Source organism: Dermacentor silvarum, chromosome 1 (genome assembly GCF_013339745.2).
Source record: "Dermacentor silvarum isolate Dsil-2018 chromosome 1, BIME_Dsil_1.4, whole genome shotgun sequence".
Classification (NCBI taxonomy): Eukaryota; Metazoa; Arthropoda; class Arachnida; order Ixodida; family Ixodidae; genus Dermacentor; species Dermacentor silvarum.
This window is the reverse complement of record NC_051154.1, coordinates 97,398,693-97,419,151: the sequence shown is the minus strand read 5'-3', so window position 1 is coordinate 97,419,151 and position 20,459 is coordinate 97,398,693. Positions and strand designations below refer to the sequence as shown.

The 20,459-nt window shown below is 42.8% G+C and overlaps 1 protein-coding gene across 5 annotated transcripts in view; it reads right to left on the bottom strand.

The window, feature by feature from the left end:
- Positions 1 to 18,690, bottom strand: part of LOC119433190 (endonuclease/exonuclease/phosphatase family domain-containing protein 1) — a 61,583-nt gene extending 42,893 nt beyond the window's left edge. For 2 of the 5 annotated variants that reach the window (XR_007468102.1, XM_049671368.1), the window contains exons 1-5: positions 14,985 to 18,110; positions 11,427 to 11,803; positions 9,773 to 10,038; positions 5,966 to 6,017; positions 3,008 to 3,118 (exon numbers count right to left, since the gene is read on the bottom strand). Coding sequence is in view for 4 of the 5 variants with exons in the window: in XM_049671368.1 (XP_049527325.1) it covers positions 3,008 to 3,118; positions 5,966 to 6,017; positions 9,773 to 10,038; positions 11,427 to 11,803; positions 14,985 to 14,994 (816 nt within the window). In the remaining variant the exon portion in view is untranslated. The other 3 variants (XM_049671373.1, XM_037700348.2, XM_037700340.2) reach the window with 3 other exon arrangements.
- Between the last annotated feature and the right edge of the window lie 1,769 nt (positions 18,691 to 20,459).

The following is a 20,459-nucleotide window of genomic DNA, read 5'->3' as shown; positions in this document are numbered from 1 at the left end:
CATTGTTGCTGAATAGGACAATGTCATCTGCAAACTGAAGGTTGCTGAGATATTCGCCGTCGATCCTCACTCCTAAGCCTTCCCAGTCTAAGAGCTTGAATACTTCTAAGCATGCAGTGAATAGCATTGGAGAGATCGTGTCTCCTTGCCTGACCCCTTTCTTGATAGGTAACTTTCTACTTTTCTTGTGGAGAACCAAGGTAGCTGTGGAATCCTTGTAGATATTTGCTAAGATATTCATGTATGCCTCCTGTACTCCTTGATTACGTAATGCCTCTATGACTGCTGGTATCTCTACTGAAACAAATGCCTTTTCATAATCTATGAAAGCCATATAGAGAGGTTGATTGTACTCCGCAGATTTCTCAATTACCTGATTGATGACATGGATATGATCCATCGTAGAATATCCCTTCCTGAAGCCAGCCTGTTCTCTTGGTTGGCTTCAGAAGAAGAAATCACTCGGGGCCAAATCTCGAGAATATGCTGGATGGGGCACCACTTCATAGCCCAGTTCGACCAACTTGGCCGTGGCGACGACGCAGGTGTGAGCTGGCGCGTTGTCATGGTGGAAAAGCAACTTTTTCTTCACCAAATGTGGCCGTTTTTTTTGCAATTCGGCGTCGAATCGGCCCAGTAATTTGGCGTAGTAGGGTCCCCTCACCGTTTTGCCCTTCTCAAGGTAGTCGACGAAGATCATACCTTGAGAATCCCAGAAAATGGTGGCCATCACCTTTCTGGCCAATGCGACAGTCTTCGCCTTCTTCGGAGCAGGTTCTCCGGGTGCAGTCCACTGTTTCGACTGTTCTTTGGTCTATGGGGTGTACCAGTGGATCCATGTTTCGTCGACGGTCACAAAACGACGCAGGAACACCTTTGGATTCTCCTTCAAATTACGCTTAAACAGCTTCAAACACTGCTCTGAAGTGGTCTTACGAACGCGCTTGTTGTCCGGAGTGAGCAAACGCGGCACCCATCGCGCGGACAGCTTTCTCATGTCCAAAATTTCATGCAGGATATGACCCACGCGGTCTTTTGAGATGCCTACTGTCTCAGCTATCTCTCGCACCTTCAGTCGGCGGTCTGCCAATACGAGGCCCTGGATTTTTGCCACGTTATCGACTGTGGTAGCCGTTTGCGGGGCCCTTGGGCGAGGCTCATCCAAAACCGACGTGCGACCACGTTTAAACTCGTTGAACCAATTTTTGACGGTTGCCATCGAAGGAGAAGACTCACCGTAGACGGCATCCAGTCGCTCTTTGATTTCGCTGCGCGATTTCCCTTCCAAAAACAAGAATCGAATCATCGACCGATATTGCTCTTTTTCCATTTTTTTAACGGACACACGAAAAATCACCTGCTTCCTCTTCCTCAAGCGGCCAAAAACAAAACCGCGAGCCCGATTCGACTGGACCTTTGCATGTGTCCCTCTAAGAGAGCGTACTCGTCAGTATAGTATGTCTCATGCGATAGCGTTTCGCTCTCGCGGTGAGGCTAAGTACTTATCAGACCGCCCTCGTAGTGCGGTCTTTTCAGACTCCCGTTAATTTTCCCATAGCACTCCATGTATACACGTACCGCTTATAGTGCAGTTGCAGGAAACGAAATACCGGTTACAATGCGGCTGCCTGGGAGTACGGAAGTCAGCGGAGACGGCGAACGCTCCCCTCAAACGGGCGCCCCAAGGAATGCTCGAGGAAGAAAGAGAGACGAAGTGGAGGAGAAGGGAACGTGCTGCAAACGAACAGCCAGTGAGGCTGAAACCAGAATCTTGAGTGCGAGTCGTGAAATATCACGGCGCGCATAGCGAGCGAGCGCCACGAAACTGCCAACGCCAGCCAACGTTTGCTTCACGATAACGGCAGTAAACGAAACTTCAGGGAGCGGGCGGTGCCGGCACATCACGGCAAAGGGCGCACGCGGAGACCGTGGAATTTTAGGGAGGAGGACGGCAGGGAAGCGGATTTCGCTTCGGCAACTCCGCCACTTCGGTGGCTCCCCTCGCCCTCCCTCGTAGCTCTCTCACTTTCGACTGTCACCGTGCGCGCCCGCCGCCATGCAGGCGCCGCCACTCCAGCCGGCCCGACGCCAGCTCCCCGAAGTTTCATTTTCTGCCGTTATCGGGAAGCGGACGTTTGCCGGCATGGGCAGTTTCATTGGCCGGCCTGGGACAGTGCCGCTGCTTCCCTCTGCCCTCTGCACTGTAGTCGCAGCGTGCAAGGTCAACACGTGACTAGAAAGAAGTAGAAAATGGAAGTGAACCCTTCTTTCATCTTTATGCTTCCTCTACTTTCTAGTCACGTGTTGACCTTGCACGCTGCGGCTACGCCACTGCTTCCCTCTGTGCCGTAGCCGCAGAGTGCAAGGTCAACATGTGACTAGAAAGTAGAGGAAGCATAAAGGAGAAAGAAGGGTTCACTGCCATTTTCTATGCGTGGCTACGGTAGCGTGGCTGAGACGTCGGCACGTACACGCATGTTTCGGCGCAACGCAGAATCAGCGACCTTGCCATTTGAGAGAGGGTGAAATTTCCGCCGCATTTTTTTTTCTTTCTTTTTTTGTTTTGTTCGCGCGCGACATTGAGGGGTCTCTCCTAAGCTTTTACTCTATGGCGGTGCCAAAGCAACGCCGGTCCGAGGCGCCGCCGCGTGATTTGGTTTGAATTAACGAGATTCGACTGTAAATTGAATGCAAACACTGTAGCTGCATTCCTCGACTCGCATGGCGGCTCAGTGCACATGTTTTGCATATGTGCGGGCCTTGAAAATTGTTGCTTTGGTTATAGTGCGGTACCGCTCATAGTGTGGATATTCCCGACTCCGGCGATATACGTTATAAGCGGTCTACACTGTAAGTGGGACAGTTTTACGTAAGCTTGCTCATATCAAAGATGGGATGCTGCATTGTAGCTGAAAGCAAGTGTAGCACCACAAAACTTTTATCAGCCCTAGAATACCTCTCAGCAAATAAAGCAGCTGGAATCTGTAATCTAACATGCTTCACTCACCAGGCCGACGGGTCCAGAAGCAGGTAGGGGCGTTGCTTGATCCCACTGGCGATCATGAGGCTCCCATGAGGCTACTGCACTCAGCTGAGGGTCATTTAGCTCTTGCACTACCTGGACACACAGACCAAACAACACAGTGTGGTGTTCCCAGATTGGATTCCCAAGTTCAGAGTGCCCACAGTTTCAGAAAGTGGAGAGAAACTGCCTATAGAGACACATTCAATTACTATTATTATCATTATTATTACTGGAGATATACCACCTGAGACATAGAGTGGAACAGCCAGAATGTGTGCAATAACTCTGTTTCAGCTCACATCTAAGACAACTTTTTTTCAACAAGAAGTTCTGCCTGTCATGAACCATCAGCATAAAATTGTACTTTACCTCACATGCAATTCACAAACCATGTGTAAGCAGAAGCACACTGCAAATTTATAGCAGAAAGAGAGCACAAGGTATATGTCAAGGCAGCAAATTCAACAGATAGCAAAGTACTGTTTGCAAGAGCTTTAAATCTGCAAATGCATAATGAATAATTTTCAGGGTTTAATCACAAAGTTATGCCCAGTCTATGAGATGTCACAGTGGTAGGGCGTTAGGTTACTTATGACCACCTCAGGTTCTGATACAGGCACCTAAACTAAGTATTGTGGCATTTTTGCATTTCCCTCATTGATGCAGCTGCAGTTTCAGCTCACATCTAAGACAACTTTTTTTCAACAAGAGGTTCTGCCTGTCAGGAACCATCAGCATAAAATTGTACTTCACTTCACATGCAATTCACAAACCATGTGTAAGCAGAAGCGCACTGCAAATTTATAGCAGAAAGAGAGCACAAGGTATATGTCAAGGCAGCGAATTCAACAGATAGCAAAGTGCTGTTTGCAAGAGCTTTAAATCTGCAAATGCATAATGAATAATTTTCAGGGTTTAATCACAAAGTTATGCCCAGTCTATGAGATGTCACAGTGGTAGGGCCTTTCCCTCAATGATGCAGCTGCCGAAGCCAGGAATCATAACCTGTGACGTGGTGTAAGATATATACTGTTTAGGTGAGGACACCCGCGAGACGCAATTGACAAGATAAAGTAGCGGCAGCGCGCGCCGATCGGCCCGGTGACGGCAGCGCATACCTATTGACCCTTTTCGCGGAGCAGTTTGTTTTAGAGAAACGAGATGGCGCTCACGGCGGTGCGCCATACCTCTCCTCAGCGACCGCGCACGAATACGAAACCTTTACCGCTTCTACCTTGCTTCTGTGCGATCAACTGTCAGAAATGCAACTGAGTTTTCGCTAACACACTATGCTCCAATCATGCTAAATGGAATCATGTGGATTAAAGACGTGTGCAGTAGTTGGCTGCAAAAATAGTGACTGGCATGTTACGGAATAGAATGAATCTGTGTGGCCAAGTTCGCGGACCGCTGCTGCAACTGTTTGAACATGTTACCGGCATTTCGTGATGTACGGCTTTCCTCGAGGATACAGAAATTTGCTCATCCGCCAGCCTTGTATCGCTAACCTTCAAAGAAAGGGCTTCATCCCCAGAATGTCGGCAAGAGTGAGTACCACTCGTTGAACAATGACAAAGGGAGTAGCGCCGCTTCCTGTTATAGCAAGTTTCGCGCACGTTATCTATACACATGTCCCAAATGGCAGGAAAACTTACGCCCACTCTATCGCAGACGTATCAAGAATAAGTGAATGGGCGCACACTTGAATATGTGTGCAATGTATACGCACAATAAATGACGGACTACACCTATGGCACACAAATTGGCGAAGCTGAATGTTTCGTGACGGTCCACAAGAGTAAGCGAGTTACTAGCTGTAATATATTTTTGCTACAGGGTATTACAATGTACAAAACAGCTACGTTTCAAGCCTTATGCGCAGCAAGAACAAATCTATCGGAACTGAGCACACCCACGAGCGATTACGCAGAAAATAATCAGACAGTGGCCGTACCGAGGTACTTCACCGAGTTAGAAACACTGCTACAAAATATTTGCCGAATAAAGAACAAAAAGCAAAACAGACTAATCCTGACTGAATTCATAATCGGAAAGCTTGGATAGCTTGGAATACACATTTAGCCCCGCTTTTAGAACGAGCACCATATACGCTGCTTGCGCCGTTAGCTTAATCGGCTCCGAAAGCGCTTTTGCATGTTCTCTGAAGCTGTGATTAAAGCTTCGTGTCGTCCGCCTAGTCACCGTCTATGATATCTCTGAAAACAGAGGTTTTCTAAGCCGCACCGGCGTCATACATTTCCGTTGTAAACAAGGAGGCAACGGAGGCAGTTGAGGCAAGCAATGGACGCGTCACCACGTGATCAAATATGGCAGCGCCCACGGGATCGCCGCGAAAAGGGTCAATTGGCTATTTAGCTTGTTTCGAAGAAAAAATTTAAATTAAATTATGGGGTTTCATATGCCAAAACCACAATCTGATTATGAGGCACGCCGTAGCAGGGGACTTCGCATTAATTTTGACCTCATGGGGTTCTTTATTGTGCAGCCAATGCACGATACACAAGCATTTTTGCATTTCGCTGCCATTTAAATGTGGCTACAGCAGCCAAAATTTGATCCTGCTACCTTATGCTTAGCAGTGGTCTCAAAAAAGCTACTGTTTTCACTCTCTGCTGCCTTGGTATACCATAATGCATTTTTTGTTTTTCATCTGAAGTTTTTCGTCTGAAGCTCTGAAACTCATAACATGCATTTGCACAGCTAAAATGTGCAACAAGTGCCTTCTGTTACAATGATGGAATGGCTCTGTTGAACCTTGCAGCTCAGGCTTTAAGAAAAGCTATGTAATTTAGCAACACTAATTATCAAGATCTTATGGCATAAATGTAAAAACGTGCAAGATTTTTATGAACAGTTGTGTCTAGTGTAATTCAGTGTCACTATAAAACAAGCAGGCAAAAAATTCGAAAATCAGCCTACTAGGTCAAGAGCATCCCTTGAACAAATTTCTTGGCAGGCGATGATGGCAATTCTGAAAATAGAAACCACAGAAAAGTTGTCAGATAAGGTGAGGTTCAGATATCAGCACAATTTTAAAGACACCAATTGTTATCTTGTAAAACTTACGCAAGTGCAATATTGCACTTTGGCTTTCCTTTGACAACCTGTAATGCAGGGTTTAAGCACCTTAGCAGTGTTAGGAAATAATAATAGCCCAGAATGAATAACTAATACATCTGAAGATATCTTGAGTGATGAAGGTTAGTCGAGAAGTTCAAGTAAAATCTTGGAATAAACGCAAATGCATGAGTCATGAAATCAACCTGTCAAAATAGGCCTTTAACTAGTGCTTGTCTAGATGTACCAGATGTGCATATAAATAAATTTGAATGTTGTACGGGAGATAGTGCAGATACTATTGTAATAAAATATTAGCCCACATAGTAAAGCACAATACTCCTTTTTGTTATTGAAATATTTTTAAAAAAATGCAAATCTCAAGTACTCCAGGAATCAATGTCATGTAAAGCATTTCGCAGCTAGCTGGCTATCAGCATCATTTAGGGTTCTGCAAATCATTAGCAGATGTACTGACATATTTGCATAAGGTGAGCAATTCTGTGTGTGTGACAGCAGCAACAAAGTACCAATGACAGTGGTGACGACGGTATGACGTCGATGGCATGAACACTGATTTATTTAAAGAAACATTACTATTAAAAGAAATGTTACTACCTGTTCCATTAGGACTTGTGCTTATCCCAAAGGCAGTACAACATGGGGGAAGCAGGCACACACTCACTTTTGTAAGCAGCTTGCTGCTGTGTGATGTGATGCACAGGAAGGACAGTGCTAAGTTTGACAATTACTCATGCATTCCATTCCTGCGTCTGTGGGCTAATGGAAACTGGCATGCATGTTACTACGCGGCATAATGTGTGTGCCAATCATCCAAAAGCACTAGTTGGCACAGGCACAAAAGATGTATGCAGGCATCTGTGGCTTAGTAGGTAGAACATCATGCTGCTAGGCTGAGGGATCCTGGTTCAGTCCCACCAGTGGACACATAAGTTCTTTTATTGAAGAGGCCCCAAAAAAGACAAGACAGGAACCTACCTATACCGCAAAGTGCTCAGTAAGAGACAACGAATGCTTTGCATTACAATGAGGATACCGTCTGGATGGATAAATCACTTGTATGCGTAATGGACATCATCATTAACTATAAACAATATTGCAACATAATCCTGCAGTAAACAGCATGTTATCAAAAATGGCTTTAAAGTTAATGTATTTCCTTTTGTGTCTTGGCTTAATAGCACGACAGTTCACAACTATTCCAAACACCTAAACAGCCTAGGCACAGAAAGCTCTACATGAACCGGACAACTATAATTGTCCTCCCCCCCATGCTAAAAATAAAAATCTACAACAAATAAGAGCTGCACCTAGAGGGACACTAAAGGCCACACTGGTACATTACTGTTCTGTATCCATCTAGTATTTGTTTGCCAATAATTGTTGACCCGAAGAAAACTAGAATTGAAGGCCAAACCTTTTTTGCTCAGCTCCTCTTGCTCTACAACTGCTATAAGAATGTGCAGGAATGTTGCATATTTTACTGTATTTTTGTAGATTTGACCTTTCTTTTCGCAGAAATAGCCAACGAAATGGTCAGGTTAAACTTTTTTCCTATTTCTGAGTGGCATGCAATTTTTTTTCATAAGCTGCCAACAAATATTTCATTTTGTCAAGGATTTTCTATAAACTGCAATATTACTAAAGCTGACGGAATCTGAAGGTCGCATGATGACCCACCCTTAAAGGGACACTAAAGCAAAACACTCAATCAGTTTAGATGGATAAAGCGATCTTTGAAAACTCTGTTGTCGTTAATTTCAAAATAGCTTGATTATTAGAATAGAAAATGAAGGTCAAAGTTTCAGTTAATGAATTTTGCGCTGTAACCCCACCAGTGACAGATTTCAAAGTATTTTTTTTTTGTATTTAGGCCACGTTGACTCTTCAAAAGTTTCCGAAAATCGCCATGTTCAATCTTTGGCTCGTTTACAACACAATGTAGTCTATCTTTACAGCTAAGGAATTAACTAGGCCCTAGAAGACGCTGTCAAAATCCATGACGTCACAGCGAGCTGGTGTGGGAACTTCAAGGAGGCGTTGCCACCCATCTTTTGTTATTGCACTTTTTCTGGCTTACCAAGCATCTCATTGTGGTAAGAGTGGTGTTTTTAATATTGTAGAAGGGCAATTTACTGATACAGAAGAAATCATTTTTGTCTTTAGCGTCCCTTTAACCTCAGCTCTCATTCTATTAACTTTTTCAGAAGTGAAATCTACCAGTCTGGCTTAACAGAACATTCTCATTTATTGTCCCTTTAGGATGCCTACTACTGACAAATTATGAACTTGAATACATATGTGTGGCAAATTTAAAATAATTTTAGTAAAAGGCAATAATAAGGCACAGCCTTGCCAGGATTTGAAGCAACAGGTAGCTGTAGAGTGAATCATGTCTTCTACTCTGAACAATGCAACAGAAACTTGAGTTCCCATATCAGACACTCTAAAAACGAATTGTGATGGCTTATCTTATCCATGCTAGAGGCAGCACGTGCAGCAAGTGCAACGTCAGCACCTCAAAAATAACGTAGATGTGACAGTGAAATTCTCTGAGTAACAGGAAATGTTGAGAATGGACCCCGAAATATGGCATACTTCGCTCATGCTACAAGCTATACAGGCAGCATGAAGCAAGTACTGAATAAATGCACCTTGCTCTGTAACAGCAAAGAAGCATGCAAACACAGACTCGGATAACTTGTAACCCTCCCAAACTTTCACAATTACAACCAGCTGTCATTATGGTGTTGCAATGCCCTGACAACAGCTAGTGGTACACCTACAGCAAATTTGCAAATACACAGTCAATGAAATCATTTCTTTTATTTCTTCCTGAACCCTACAGCTTTTATACATTGTATACTTTAATGCCACGAACTGCATTGGCTAAAAATACCCCTGCGCTGCAAATGATTTTGGCAGCGGCCTCCAAATGAACTGTAACCACCAGAGGTTCTTTAGCTCGTGCTTAAATCTAGGCACACAGATGTTTTTGTCTTCCACCCCCACCAGAACGCAGCTGCCATGGCCAGGAACCGAATCTAGAGCATAGCAGCAATGTGCCACAGCCACAATGCCACTGTGGCAAGTGGAAGGATCACATTTACTTGACCACAATAGTTTACCTCACCACATAGTAGTGGAACGTAACCCAACCAAGCTTCGGCAATTACTAACAAACAATTTCAGTCTTGCTGCTTAACATATTTTGATTGATTTACTTTCTAACTTTTCCTTGCATTGTTTGTATTGGTTGTATTTCACAGCACTGCATAAGTTGTATCCAGTTGCATCTTAATTCACATCACATGACTATGTTTCTGGTTTTATGTATGCTCCCCCCTTATCTAATGCCCCAACAGGGGTCTTTAAGGGTTAATAAATGATGATGATGATGACTTGAGGATCAAGGTTCTCAGATAAGAAAAAAACAAACTAATAACTCCAAGAGGCATCTTGGAAAGCCAAATGGCCACATCTCTCATAGCTTCTGTGGTTTCTCTGCGATAACTTCCCCCACAAATGCTTACTGGTAATGCTAGAGGCACATTATGTTGCTTAGTGGATCACTCATTTGTTGACACTTTAACTGGTAGTACTTGCTAAAGTTACAGATACCACAGCTTCAGAGGAATACACACTGACCCATTCTCCAGGGCAGTGCGACAGACTACTTCGAGCACTCCTAGGTTAGATGCCTTGTCACATGTGAGGCCCGCCAGGTTCCAAAGAGCAACCCAGAAGGCACCCACAGGGCCAGTCTCAATGCGGGCAGCCAACGGCCGCTGGCTCAGGGGTGCCACCAGCTGATACAACTCCATATCTCGCAAGGGGCTACGTTGGGGAACACCCATTCGTGGGGAGCGCGAGGAGGGAGGCCCACGCCGCACTGTGATCTCAGATCGAAAAACCTGAGAAAAAGAAAACCAGTCTTTACTACACCAACAATTCGGAAACAAATATTTTAGGTTAAAATTAAAGTAACACTCGAAAGAATTGTGCTGCTGAAGTTCTACATCACACATAGTGGGCAGGAATTTTGGTACTTCTAAGAAAGGTTAACACCAGCCCCTCTACAAACAATGCACTCACTTGGTCCATTTAGCGCACAGAAAATAATTTTGTAGGTGTAAAACACTGCAAGCAGAATATGCTTCCAATGGCACAAAAGGCTTCTGCTCTCTTCTAATATGCCTTACATAAATGGTACATTTAAGTGGGTGAACAGCAACACTCAAATATTCTGGAAAAGTGTTCTTGGACAGCCATGAGGGCTTGTGAACACTAACAAGAGCACGTCGGGAGCGGTTCTGAATGCTCCTGTCTGCCCACTATAAAGCAGTCGCAAGTTTTTAAAACATCACAACAGTATCAAAGTCGCAAATTGAGTACCATTGTCACTGTTGCATTAGGACAAGTATCAACGTTTACTTCGTGTATGCAACCTTTACACCAAATAGAGCAAATGAATACAGCCTGTTGACTTTGGCCCATAATTAACAATTGCAGGTCAATTCCTCTTTCAAAGCAAGAGGCCTTAACATGAATCTTAAATTAGCATGCTATGCAGCAGTAACTACTGTAAGTTTTTGACGCTTCCCAACATGAAACCACAGTTAAAATATCACACCTGAACTTACATAAGTTTGTCTTATACATGTGAGCACAAAAAGTACGAAACCCCCCTCGTGCCACCTTTCATCCATGTGGTAGCTGATGGACCTCCTTGAGACTACAATGCCCGTGTGGCAGCTGGCAGGCCTTCGTGCGAACGCAATACTTTTTCTGGCTTTTTTTTAAGGTTTCCATAGGTGGCAGCATCATTATAATGATGGGTGTTACAGCATAAAACAGGCTTCCTGCATGTGATGCACATTGTCCAATTAGCACTTAATTTCGTTTTATATTCAGTTGTGAAGAAAGCTATGTTAAATTTAAATTAATCCAGTAAAACCAATTTATCTTGTACATCAACACAACAATGTAATATTTTTCTCTTCTCCTTTAAGAAGCACATTTAACATAATGGGCATGACAACCAGATACTGAACGCAAGATTACGGCTTCGATCCTAGCTGCTGCCACTGGTTTCTTCTTTAAACATCACTGAAGCGTTTTAGTTTCATATACATGGTCCAGCTTTACACCGGAGCCAGGGCATATAACACATTAGTTAAAAGAGAAAAAATTTGGGGGTAGCACCTGGGCACTAAAGCTAAGCAACAAAGCATTCCCATCTGGCCTATACAGTTAGGTCTGTCAATCAAAAGTGCCGAAGTAAGCAATAAAATAGTCTTACTTGGAGACGTGAGGCTCCAACACCAGAAACCAGTGCCAGATCTTCAACCTTTTTAAATCCCCCGATGGCTTGACGGTAGTCAACAATGTTGCGTGCAATGCATCTTGTGACACCTGGCAGTGTCATCAGCTCCTCTTCTGTGGCAGTGTTGATGTTAAGGAGTTCCCAGCGTAGCTCCGTGTCCAGTACGTGGAAGGTGGCACTCAAGTTGCGGCTGTGTGGGGTGAAAGGCCTGCATAATGACGAGAGCCGCCGCCGCCTCGTGCTTCCTGTTGGGTGTGCCTGGCCCATAATGCTGCCCACGTCCGTGTTCCTTCTACCACATCTTGGCTGCACAATGATGGCAGTCAATCGCTTTAGGATCAAGTCAGTCTGCTCTGCCCCCCCCCCCCAAGTTCAGCCATGTACTATAGCAAATTTCAATAGCATGAACTACTGTAAATAATTTATTATTTTTCAGCTCTGTTAAGCTCAATCTGCAATTATGGAGCAATTTGCAGGTACTAAATTCTGGAAAACAGAAGGTCCTATAGTGCCATATGGAATAAAATGTTACATACAGCATGATTTGTTCATGACGCCAGTTAATTGCAAACTGCAGGGTATTAATAAAACCTACAAAAATTTAATCTCTGCAAAAGTTAGGTTGCTTACAGTATTGCTTCAGTGTTGTCCTAAGCATACTTGCCCCAATCAATCACATCTGGCAATAATTTCACGTGACATAAACAATTTCTAGTGACACAGATGGCAAGACCACGCATCCAGTGGTAGGGCAGGAGCCTATAAAAGCATATGTGCCCACAACATAAGGCCCACTATATCCCATTACAAAGAAAACAAATAAGGAAACAACAAATATGAAAGAATTTGTATTGAAAAGAAAAACACATTGTGGGAAAGTGGTTCAGTTGCACACAGTGAACAACATACACAAGAGAATAGAAGGATGTAAGACTATGACAAGTGAAGTTTAACACGGGTGGCATTAAACAGACAAAGTTACAACATGAAATATACTGTAAGCTCCTATTCGAATCTCATATTTGCATTTAGGATTCTAAAACTAGCTAGATTTTTATAAGCAACGAACACTAGCAGAACTGCTGGCCGTGCTGCAAGCTCAGCACTTCTGAACATGAATGGTAAATTTCATGAATGTCTATGTATTAAAAAACTCAACTTCCCATAGAAAAGACAAACTACCATGTGTGCAAAACAAAGCATAATTTGACATTGAAGAACTGATATTTCCAAGAAGGAATCCCAAATAGGTCGAGTGCTTCAAACAGCAAAGCTTTCGGCAGCCAGACTTTCATAATAGCTCGCTTGCATTTGTACACCACCACCCTACTCTTGGCCCAAAATACACACCGATTCAAGGAACACCCCTGAATCACCATTTCAATCATACTATAGTTTGCACATCATTTTAAAAGCAAATGCATTGTTTCTGCAGACACCAAGTGCAAGCAAAACATAATGCTGAGGTTTGCACACTAGTAGGCAAAATTAGCTTAAAAAATATTCACCCTGCAACTGCTGATAAAGAAATAAAACAGGAAAAAAACCTTCTGCTATGATTATCTTAATATTGTTATTAGTGCAAAGAAAAGTAATGGTAAGAAGAGGAAATGCTTTAGTCTACTCAATCTTTATCTAGGTTGATAATGAAAACTTTACAATCTGCCCAAAAATATTATAACAATAGGGGTAGGCGAATATTCGAAGTTTTGAACCTAAATTGAATATTGTATTGTCTTGCTGTTGCCGTATCAATGCACATGCGCGGCCTGCATGTGGAGGGTTCGATGGTCTCATAAGACGCGCAGTGCGTTTGGCTGCAAAAGCAACAAAACCAAGTGGACGCACCATGACATTGTGCTCAATCGGCTCTGCAGGAGCCAGAGCACCATTCTGGCTTCTGCTGCTGGCATTAACATTAACATTCCTACTGAGTGACTGTGTGTAAACCACAGCGTGTTGCACACATTACTCTGAGAAACACAAACTGTAAACGTAAAGGTAAATTTATCTATTTTTGGGTGCTAACAAACACTGATGGTTTTCCTTCAGTCTCATCTTGGGCACGGTTGAGATGTAGCACCTGCCAATGTCATTGAAGTGCTCCTCATCACGGCAGCTTTCTCAGACGCCTTCATTGCAACACTAGACCTTAGAATGCTTCGCCTTCAGGTGAAACTGCAAAATTTTTCTTTTTCGACAACTTTTAATTTTTAATTTTTTTTTGCCAACCATTTATTCAGTTTTTAGAAAGCTAGTCATACAGCGGCCATTCATCCTTAAAAAGGTGGTTTGCAGCCAGGCTCTAATATGTTGAGAGCCTATTTCTGCAGTTTATTTAATGACAATTAGCGACCTTCTGTTTAAAAATTTGGAGGACGCTTAAGCTTCACCTTTAAGAGTGGAACGCGATAGCATTGAAAAATTCTCGACTGTTTGTCATGCTTCCCGGCAACTGCAGCTTTTTTTTTTTTTTTTTCTCCACCTTCGCCTCCACCCACCACTGCCAGGAGGCGAGCACCATCTGGATGGTGTTGTTGCAAGGAACCGACCTGGGTGCACCACTCTAAGAAAGGTAGAAACGCTGGAAAAGGGGTTTTGTGTTTGAGTTTCCGCCGTAATAGAATTATGGTTTCTCGTATATTCAAATTAAAATCCGACACTATCACGTCTGTAGGTTGTGGTTAAGTCGTACTTTACAATCTTTCTGATTGTAAAGTACGATCATTTTTCTTTGGGAAATTCAATTAGTTAACTAATGCCTTTGCACCATGCGAAGGGCCTGCGTGGTTTGTTATGCGTGGTTCTGAATGATTTTTCAGTCACAAGACAGTCAGCGCCGCATGCCGGACACCGACACCGTAATTTTTGCGACACAGGGCCCTTAACGCCATCACGTTAAAGCTGATCCTTTGTATCTGATTGTTGGCAGTCTTTTTTGCACTGGTCAACACAGGCATGTTACCCAATGATACCGAAATATATATTCCTGCCGCAAATATAATCGTCAATGTTTGACTATTTGATATTCAATTAGATATTTCACACTAACTATTTGTATTCGATTCATATGCAAAAACGTTTGCGTTTGCATATATGTTTGTTCTTGCCTATTTTTATATAACAATTTTTTTCGTCCAAGGAAAGAAAGCATGCACAATGCATGTCAGTACCAAAAAAAAAAAAAAAAATCAGAAGAGCCAATAATAGTTTCTTGCTCTGTCAGTACAACAAATGGCTTACAAGTTACAGGACTGCATCACCATGAATCGTACACAAAAAAAAAAAGAAAAGAGAAGAAAAAAGAAAAAGTGTGATCCATATTGCCATACAACAGCTATGGAAATAATGTTTTGTACTTTTCAGGCTACTTTGAAACAGAAATTACATTTGAAGTAAACATTTTCTAGAATTATTATTTAGCACTCATCTCTCAATAAGCTACTTCAGTTCAGCCACATCCCTTTTAAACATCTATCAAATCATAAATGTCCCAAAAAGGAAGTATGAAAGAAAAAAATTAAAGCAAGCTACTCACATTCATCGTCACCAATAATGAGGAATGAGCATTGCAATATGTGCTTTAAAATGCAAGAAGTTACGACGCAAGGGTTCAGGTAGAGTAGAAAAAGAGAAGGGCTACAATGACAGATCTCTTCTGACTCCCACAAAGTGTATGAGGACACACGAACGAAGAGCCCCAAGCCAGTGACAGCCTCCCTAGTGTTCGGCGATGACAAAGGTCACGACAACAACTTGTCAATGGCAGTGCCACGTTATCTTATTATCGGACAGCAGAGCGTCTGAAAGCCTTATCAAAAAGCTGCAGAGATCAAGTTCTGAGGTATACGACAACGGTACCCATGTACATTTATTATCAGTTGTCAATAACATTACACTTTAGCCATAAGACAGCAGGTGTTTTGCTTGCCTATTTCTAAAGCACTTAATTGTTTTTATCTTGTGAAGTGCCTTAAAACAAAATCATTGCTTTGATGTACAATAAGTAGCACAATCTAAAAATACTTTATGTACTCATTTGCTTCAAGGAGAGTAAAAAAAAAAATATTGGTATCAAAAGTGAGCAGACGTTAGACAGTGCGACAAACTTCCTAGAGAATGTTCAACATTTAGACAGGTGCACATGCAGCAAATGACATACGTGGTGATCATTTTTAGGCTTTACGGAATTGAAAAAAATTGCCTGTTGCAGATAACATAATTCTAGTGCTTGAGTTGGATTATTCAGAGAGGCGGACATTACTTGCAATGGAAATCGAAACACATATTCAACTAATTAACAAAAAATCACTAATTAACTTTTTAATTATTTACTTTACAGCACATATTGCAATTTACGAATTGTAGCCGGCAAGTTTGAAAGGCACTTGGAATTAATTTCCAGAATGGCACCAGTTCGGAGATAGCGCCATCAAACTCAGCAAAAAAATGTACTGTTGTTCCACTTAATTTTTTTAACAAAATACTCTTTTATGCACCACTGAAGCACAAAAGTAGCTCGAGCGCCTATATATCTCGTTCCATACTTTGGGAAATAATATATCTCAAACCTGGCGTCCTCCTGGAAATTTAAGCGGATCTGTCTTGCAACCTCACCAACTAAAATTCGTAAACTGCAATATGTGCCATAAAGTAATTAATGAAGAAGTTAATAAGTGAATTTCTGTTAATTCGTTAAATATGTTTAGATTTCTCGTGCTAGTAATGTCCACCTCTTCGAATACTCCAGCTCAAAGAGACTTATGCTATCTGGCACAGAGGATTTTTTTAAATTCCATAAAACTTAAAAATGATCACCCCCTACAATGCACTACACAAGCAGCGGAAGGGAATATACATTATTCAGCAAAAAACAAAACTCATCATGACTAAAAATAGCCACCTATGTGACCACTTCACAGGTGCACAGATGAGCTAGCACTCGGGACAAGTTAATTGGCCTGTAGTAAATGTGGCAGAAGAACAGGTTTCACATTGCATTTCTTCAAGCAAAAATGAAGCATAAAGTTGAAATCAAACATCTATGAACTTGTACAAAACGATTCTGAAGGCAATGACTTCAGTAAAGGTGCCTGAACATTCAATATTAAAGGGATTACATCCCCCACATTCAATTTAGTCACAAGGAATTCGATAGAGAATAAGTGACGAGGACAGAAAGCAACAGCTCCCTAGGATATCAGAGAGAAAACTGAACTGCACATTGTGAAGAATATCTGAATGGCAAAGGGTACAACAGTTGTTCCCCAATTATGCAAATGCAAGGAATACTTTAACTTGCTCAACTCATCCAAGATCTTGCCTTTTCTTTGGACTTTATAAGGATCTACCTAGGGTTCCCTTTGAAGTTATGCACCCAGCTGCTAAATCTCACGAACAAAATGTATTCCATTGAACTTGCACATGTATGGTGAGGAAGAGCCCAGGTAAGAGAATGATATACTAAACATACACGAAGACTGGAGGTGAAGCTCTTTCGCGAGATGGAAGGTACGAATACCGGAATGTTAACGAAAACTATCCCACTATCCCAATAAACTGCAGGTGAAATTGGTCTTGTAGTGCACTAGTCCGACTTTTTTTCACGGCCAAAACAAATACATCCTTATAATTCAATAAGAAATTTCTGTACAAACACATTGCCCAGTAGAAAAGCAGTTTTTTGCTGTCATACCACTTGATAATGTGGTTATTAATGGCAGTATTGTATTGCAACTGCGGTAATTTAATGTTTACTTAACTGGCTCACGCGCAGCTGATGTCAAAGAGCGCTAATGCATGTTTGGTTCTGCGCGGGCCTATGAACGATAATCTGTCTCGCCGTTATAACCATGCTGATTGGATTGCTAAATGTGCGAGGACTCGATAGTGTTTTATAAGGGCGAAGTCGGCTCTACAAACATTTTCACAGCAATATCTAATTACTTTTTGAAGTGCAAGCTATGTGTCAGAAGTAGTATACGTATGTTGGGAACAACCAAATCCGGGGTAAAACCTTCTTCACAAGTCTTGTAAAAGCCACGATAACTAAATGTGCGTTGGACATGAAGTAACCAAATGACCACTCAATTAGCAACTGATCAGTACTTCTGAAGCCCGAGTAAACGGCTTCCAACAGACATGATGGCAGCAAGTCGCTCGACTTTCTTGTAATTCACGATCCGGTCTGCTAGCTCAAAACCAACGCATGCATCCAGAGAAGATATAAACAGAAAAACAAGCCGTAAACTATAAGTGAGCGAAATTACCAATGCAAAGTGTTCCAACGAAACATTCGAACCGTCGGACTGCGCAAAAGACCTAGTTCACATGCTATCAGCGCACGGCAAATAAAATGACTGTAAGCTATCGCATGGCAGAAATCGCCATGATAACACTAACAAATACAACAGCCTATCATACTAAAGACTGATCATACATACACGGAAAAGCGCCGAGAGGTCGGCATAAAGTGAGAAATGCGATGTTTGTACGGCAACGAAGCACATCATTTGAAACACAGTCTGAGCTTTCATTATACAATAGTGAAATGATCAGAAACCAGTTCCATCGTGAAAATCGAACAGTTTCCTCACACAAGTTCAGCGACTTATATTTTTTTTAGCGCGGCAACACGCTCAGTAGACGAGGAAAGATCCGCAATAAACGTACCGAGTGCTGCAATCTTTGCCTTCGGTGCTAGGTGCACACCGCGACGGTTAGCAACATACTACTCATCTAGCTATCATAAAACGGTATGATCGTGATTATTAAATCCTTAAGGCCAATAGAAAACGGCCTTAAAAAAAAAGTTCACAACGGTACCGACACTCCCACCCTTAATTCACCAAGTGCACACCTTCGTCAAAACCAGAGCAGCTGACATTTTCGACCTTCGCGACACCTGCCGGAGTTTTCTTTTTGCTTCTCTACGAAATTTAGCCTTCAGGCAGAGCAAGGCTCTAGCCGCTCTAGCCAATGCTCAAGCGTACGGTCACGATCACCGATCATGATGAGATTGAAACTAGATCGTCCGCACATCGGCACTACATTATTCTCTTTATCAGATGCATAATACCTGTAAGCTATCTTGAAACTGCCAGTCAATGGTCGCGCTGTATATTAATCGATTCAGCGTCGTTACCGCGGCAATTTTAAAATGCTCATTGGCAGGTGAACAGTTTGCTTTTTGTTAACACGCCTTGCTCGCGGAATTCGCAGAGGCCGGCTACTATTTGCATACTCATACCCGCTGCGTATGTGTTCGGCGTTCGTTTCTACGTGTTAACGCCGCGTGTTTGCTACCGTGAAAGCTTTGCGATGGCAAAAGTCAGGAGGCCTGAATTTTGCCCTTTCTACATGGACGAGCTTGTAGGGCCGACGCGGGCTCGCTACAAAGAAAAGGTCGGAATGTGCGACAGCGTGGACCCATACTAGCTGCACGTTGGCGTGGATAACACACCCGGCCACGACGTACGTGGATATTATTAATTATCTTGTCCCGTCCACGAGCTACGTCACGCTGAACGAAATAAAGGCTTACAAATCGCTGAAGGCGCACAATTACTTCACGAGCGGTTGCAGCGAAGCGCCTGTCGTCGGGTCTTAACATCGTCCTCGGCGAGGTGAGTCAATGAAAGCATATGTTTCTTGGCGTGCGGCAGAGAAAACTATCTCAGTATTTTTTGTGCTGCTTCATTCAGGGAAAGCTTTCTTGCCACAATGGTTCACCTATATGCACTTTTTCCCCAAGCTTCAAAACGTGTGTTCGTTTCTTTCTGCGAGTTTTGGTTTAGAGTTAGGTGCATGTCCGTGCATGTGAATTTTGTTGCGTTAGATAGAAGTAGCCCACTATATTAAAAGCACGCAGACATTCAAATATTGCTTAGCATATCGCTAAGCGAAGCACACATACCAAGAAATGACGATGTGAAGCAGTTTGTAGGCCCTTAAAAAAACAAAATTGGGGTTTTCCGTGCTAAAATCACGATCTAATTGTGAAACACGCGCCAGTGGAGGGTTCCGGGATAATTTTGACCGCCCAGAGTTTTAACGTGCACTACAACACAAGTACACGGGCGTTTTTCAGAGCGGTAAAGGCGACTATGCGTGTGGGAGCGGGCGGTCACCAACCAGTACGGGGCTTTCGCTGCCGCCCTTTTACGATCATGCGTGATGTGCAGTGTTTTGGCGTGTTATATACTTACCCGAAACAAAGTGACGACACGCACGTTGTTCAGGTCCTTCCGATTTATCCGGGAAAGCCACAGGCACCGACGTTTCTCCGACAGCATTCTTGTGCGTTCGCACTGCCATGTTCTTACGTTTGGTGTGGACCTACGCCCGGTTCTGCGTAGCTCGGCTTCGCGGCAGTGGTACCTCTTGTGCGGCAACCGAAAATCACGCAGATTGGCATGATCACGACGCGAGAAGGAACTTCGAATCAACAACGCGTAAGCGCGCGCAGCCTGCCCCAGCACGCTTCCGCAGGCCCGCAGGTACCTAAAGATGGCGGACAGGCTCGCGGACCGGTGCGGAAGTGACGCACGTGCAAACTATGTATACTGTTGCAGTATTCGAAGATTGTCGAGAAAACATTGTATGAATCAATTTTTACTTTCAACAAGCTGCACAGTTATTCTACAGCATAAATGTATGCCACGATTGAGCCAAAACATTTGATATGTACCTGTTGCCATGCAGAAACGATATAATTGGTTGCCTGAAGTCTTCCAGAGTATATATACTTTTTTTTTTCCATCAATCAGTAAACACATAAATGAAAGCTGCTTGTGTAGAGCACATAATTTTATTGCACATTCGCACATGGGGAAAAAAAAAAAAAAATCCAGCTAGGGAACTGCACTCGATTTGTCATTGCAAAATAGACAACAGTGCTTAAAAGTGCACTTTCCCATATAATATAATCAATAAAACTTTTATACATTTATGATACCTTCTAAATATGTTGCACAGCCCGGTTCAGTTTGTACTGTAGAAGTATAAATA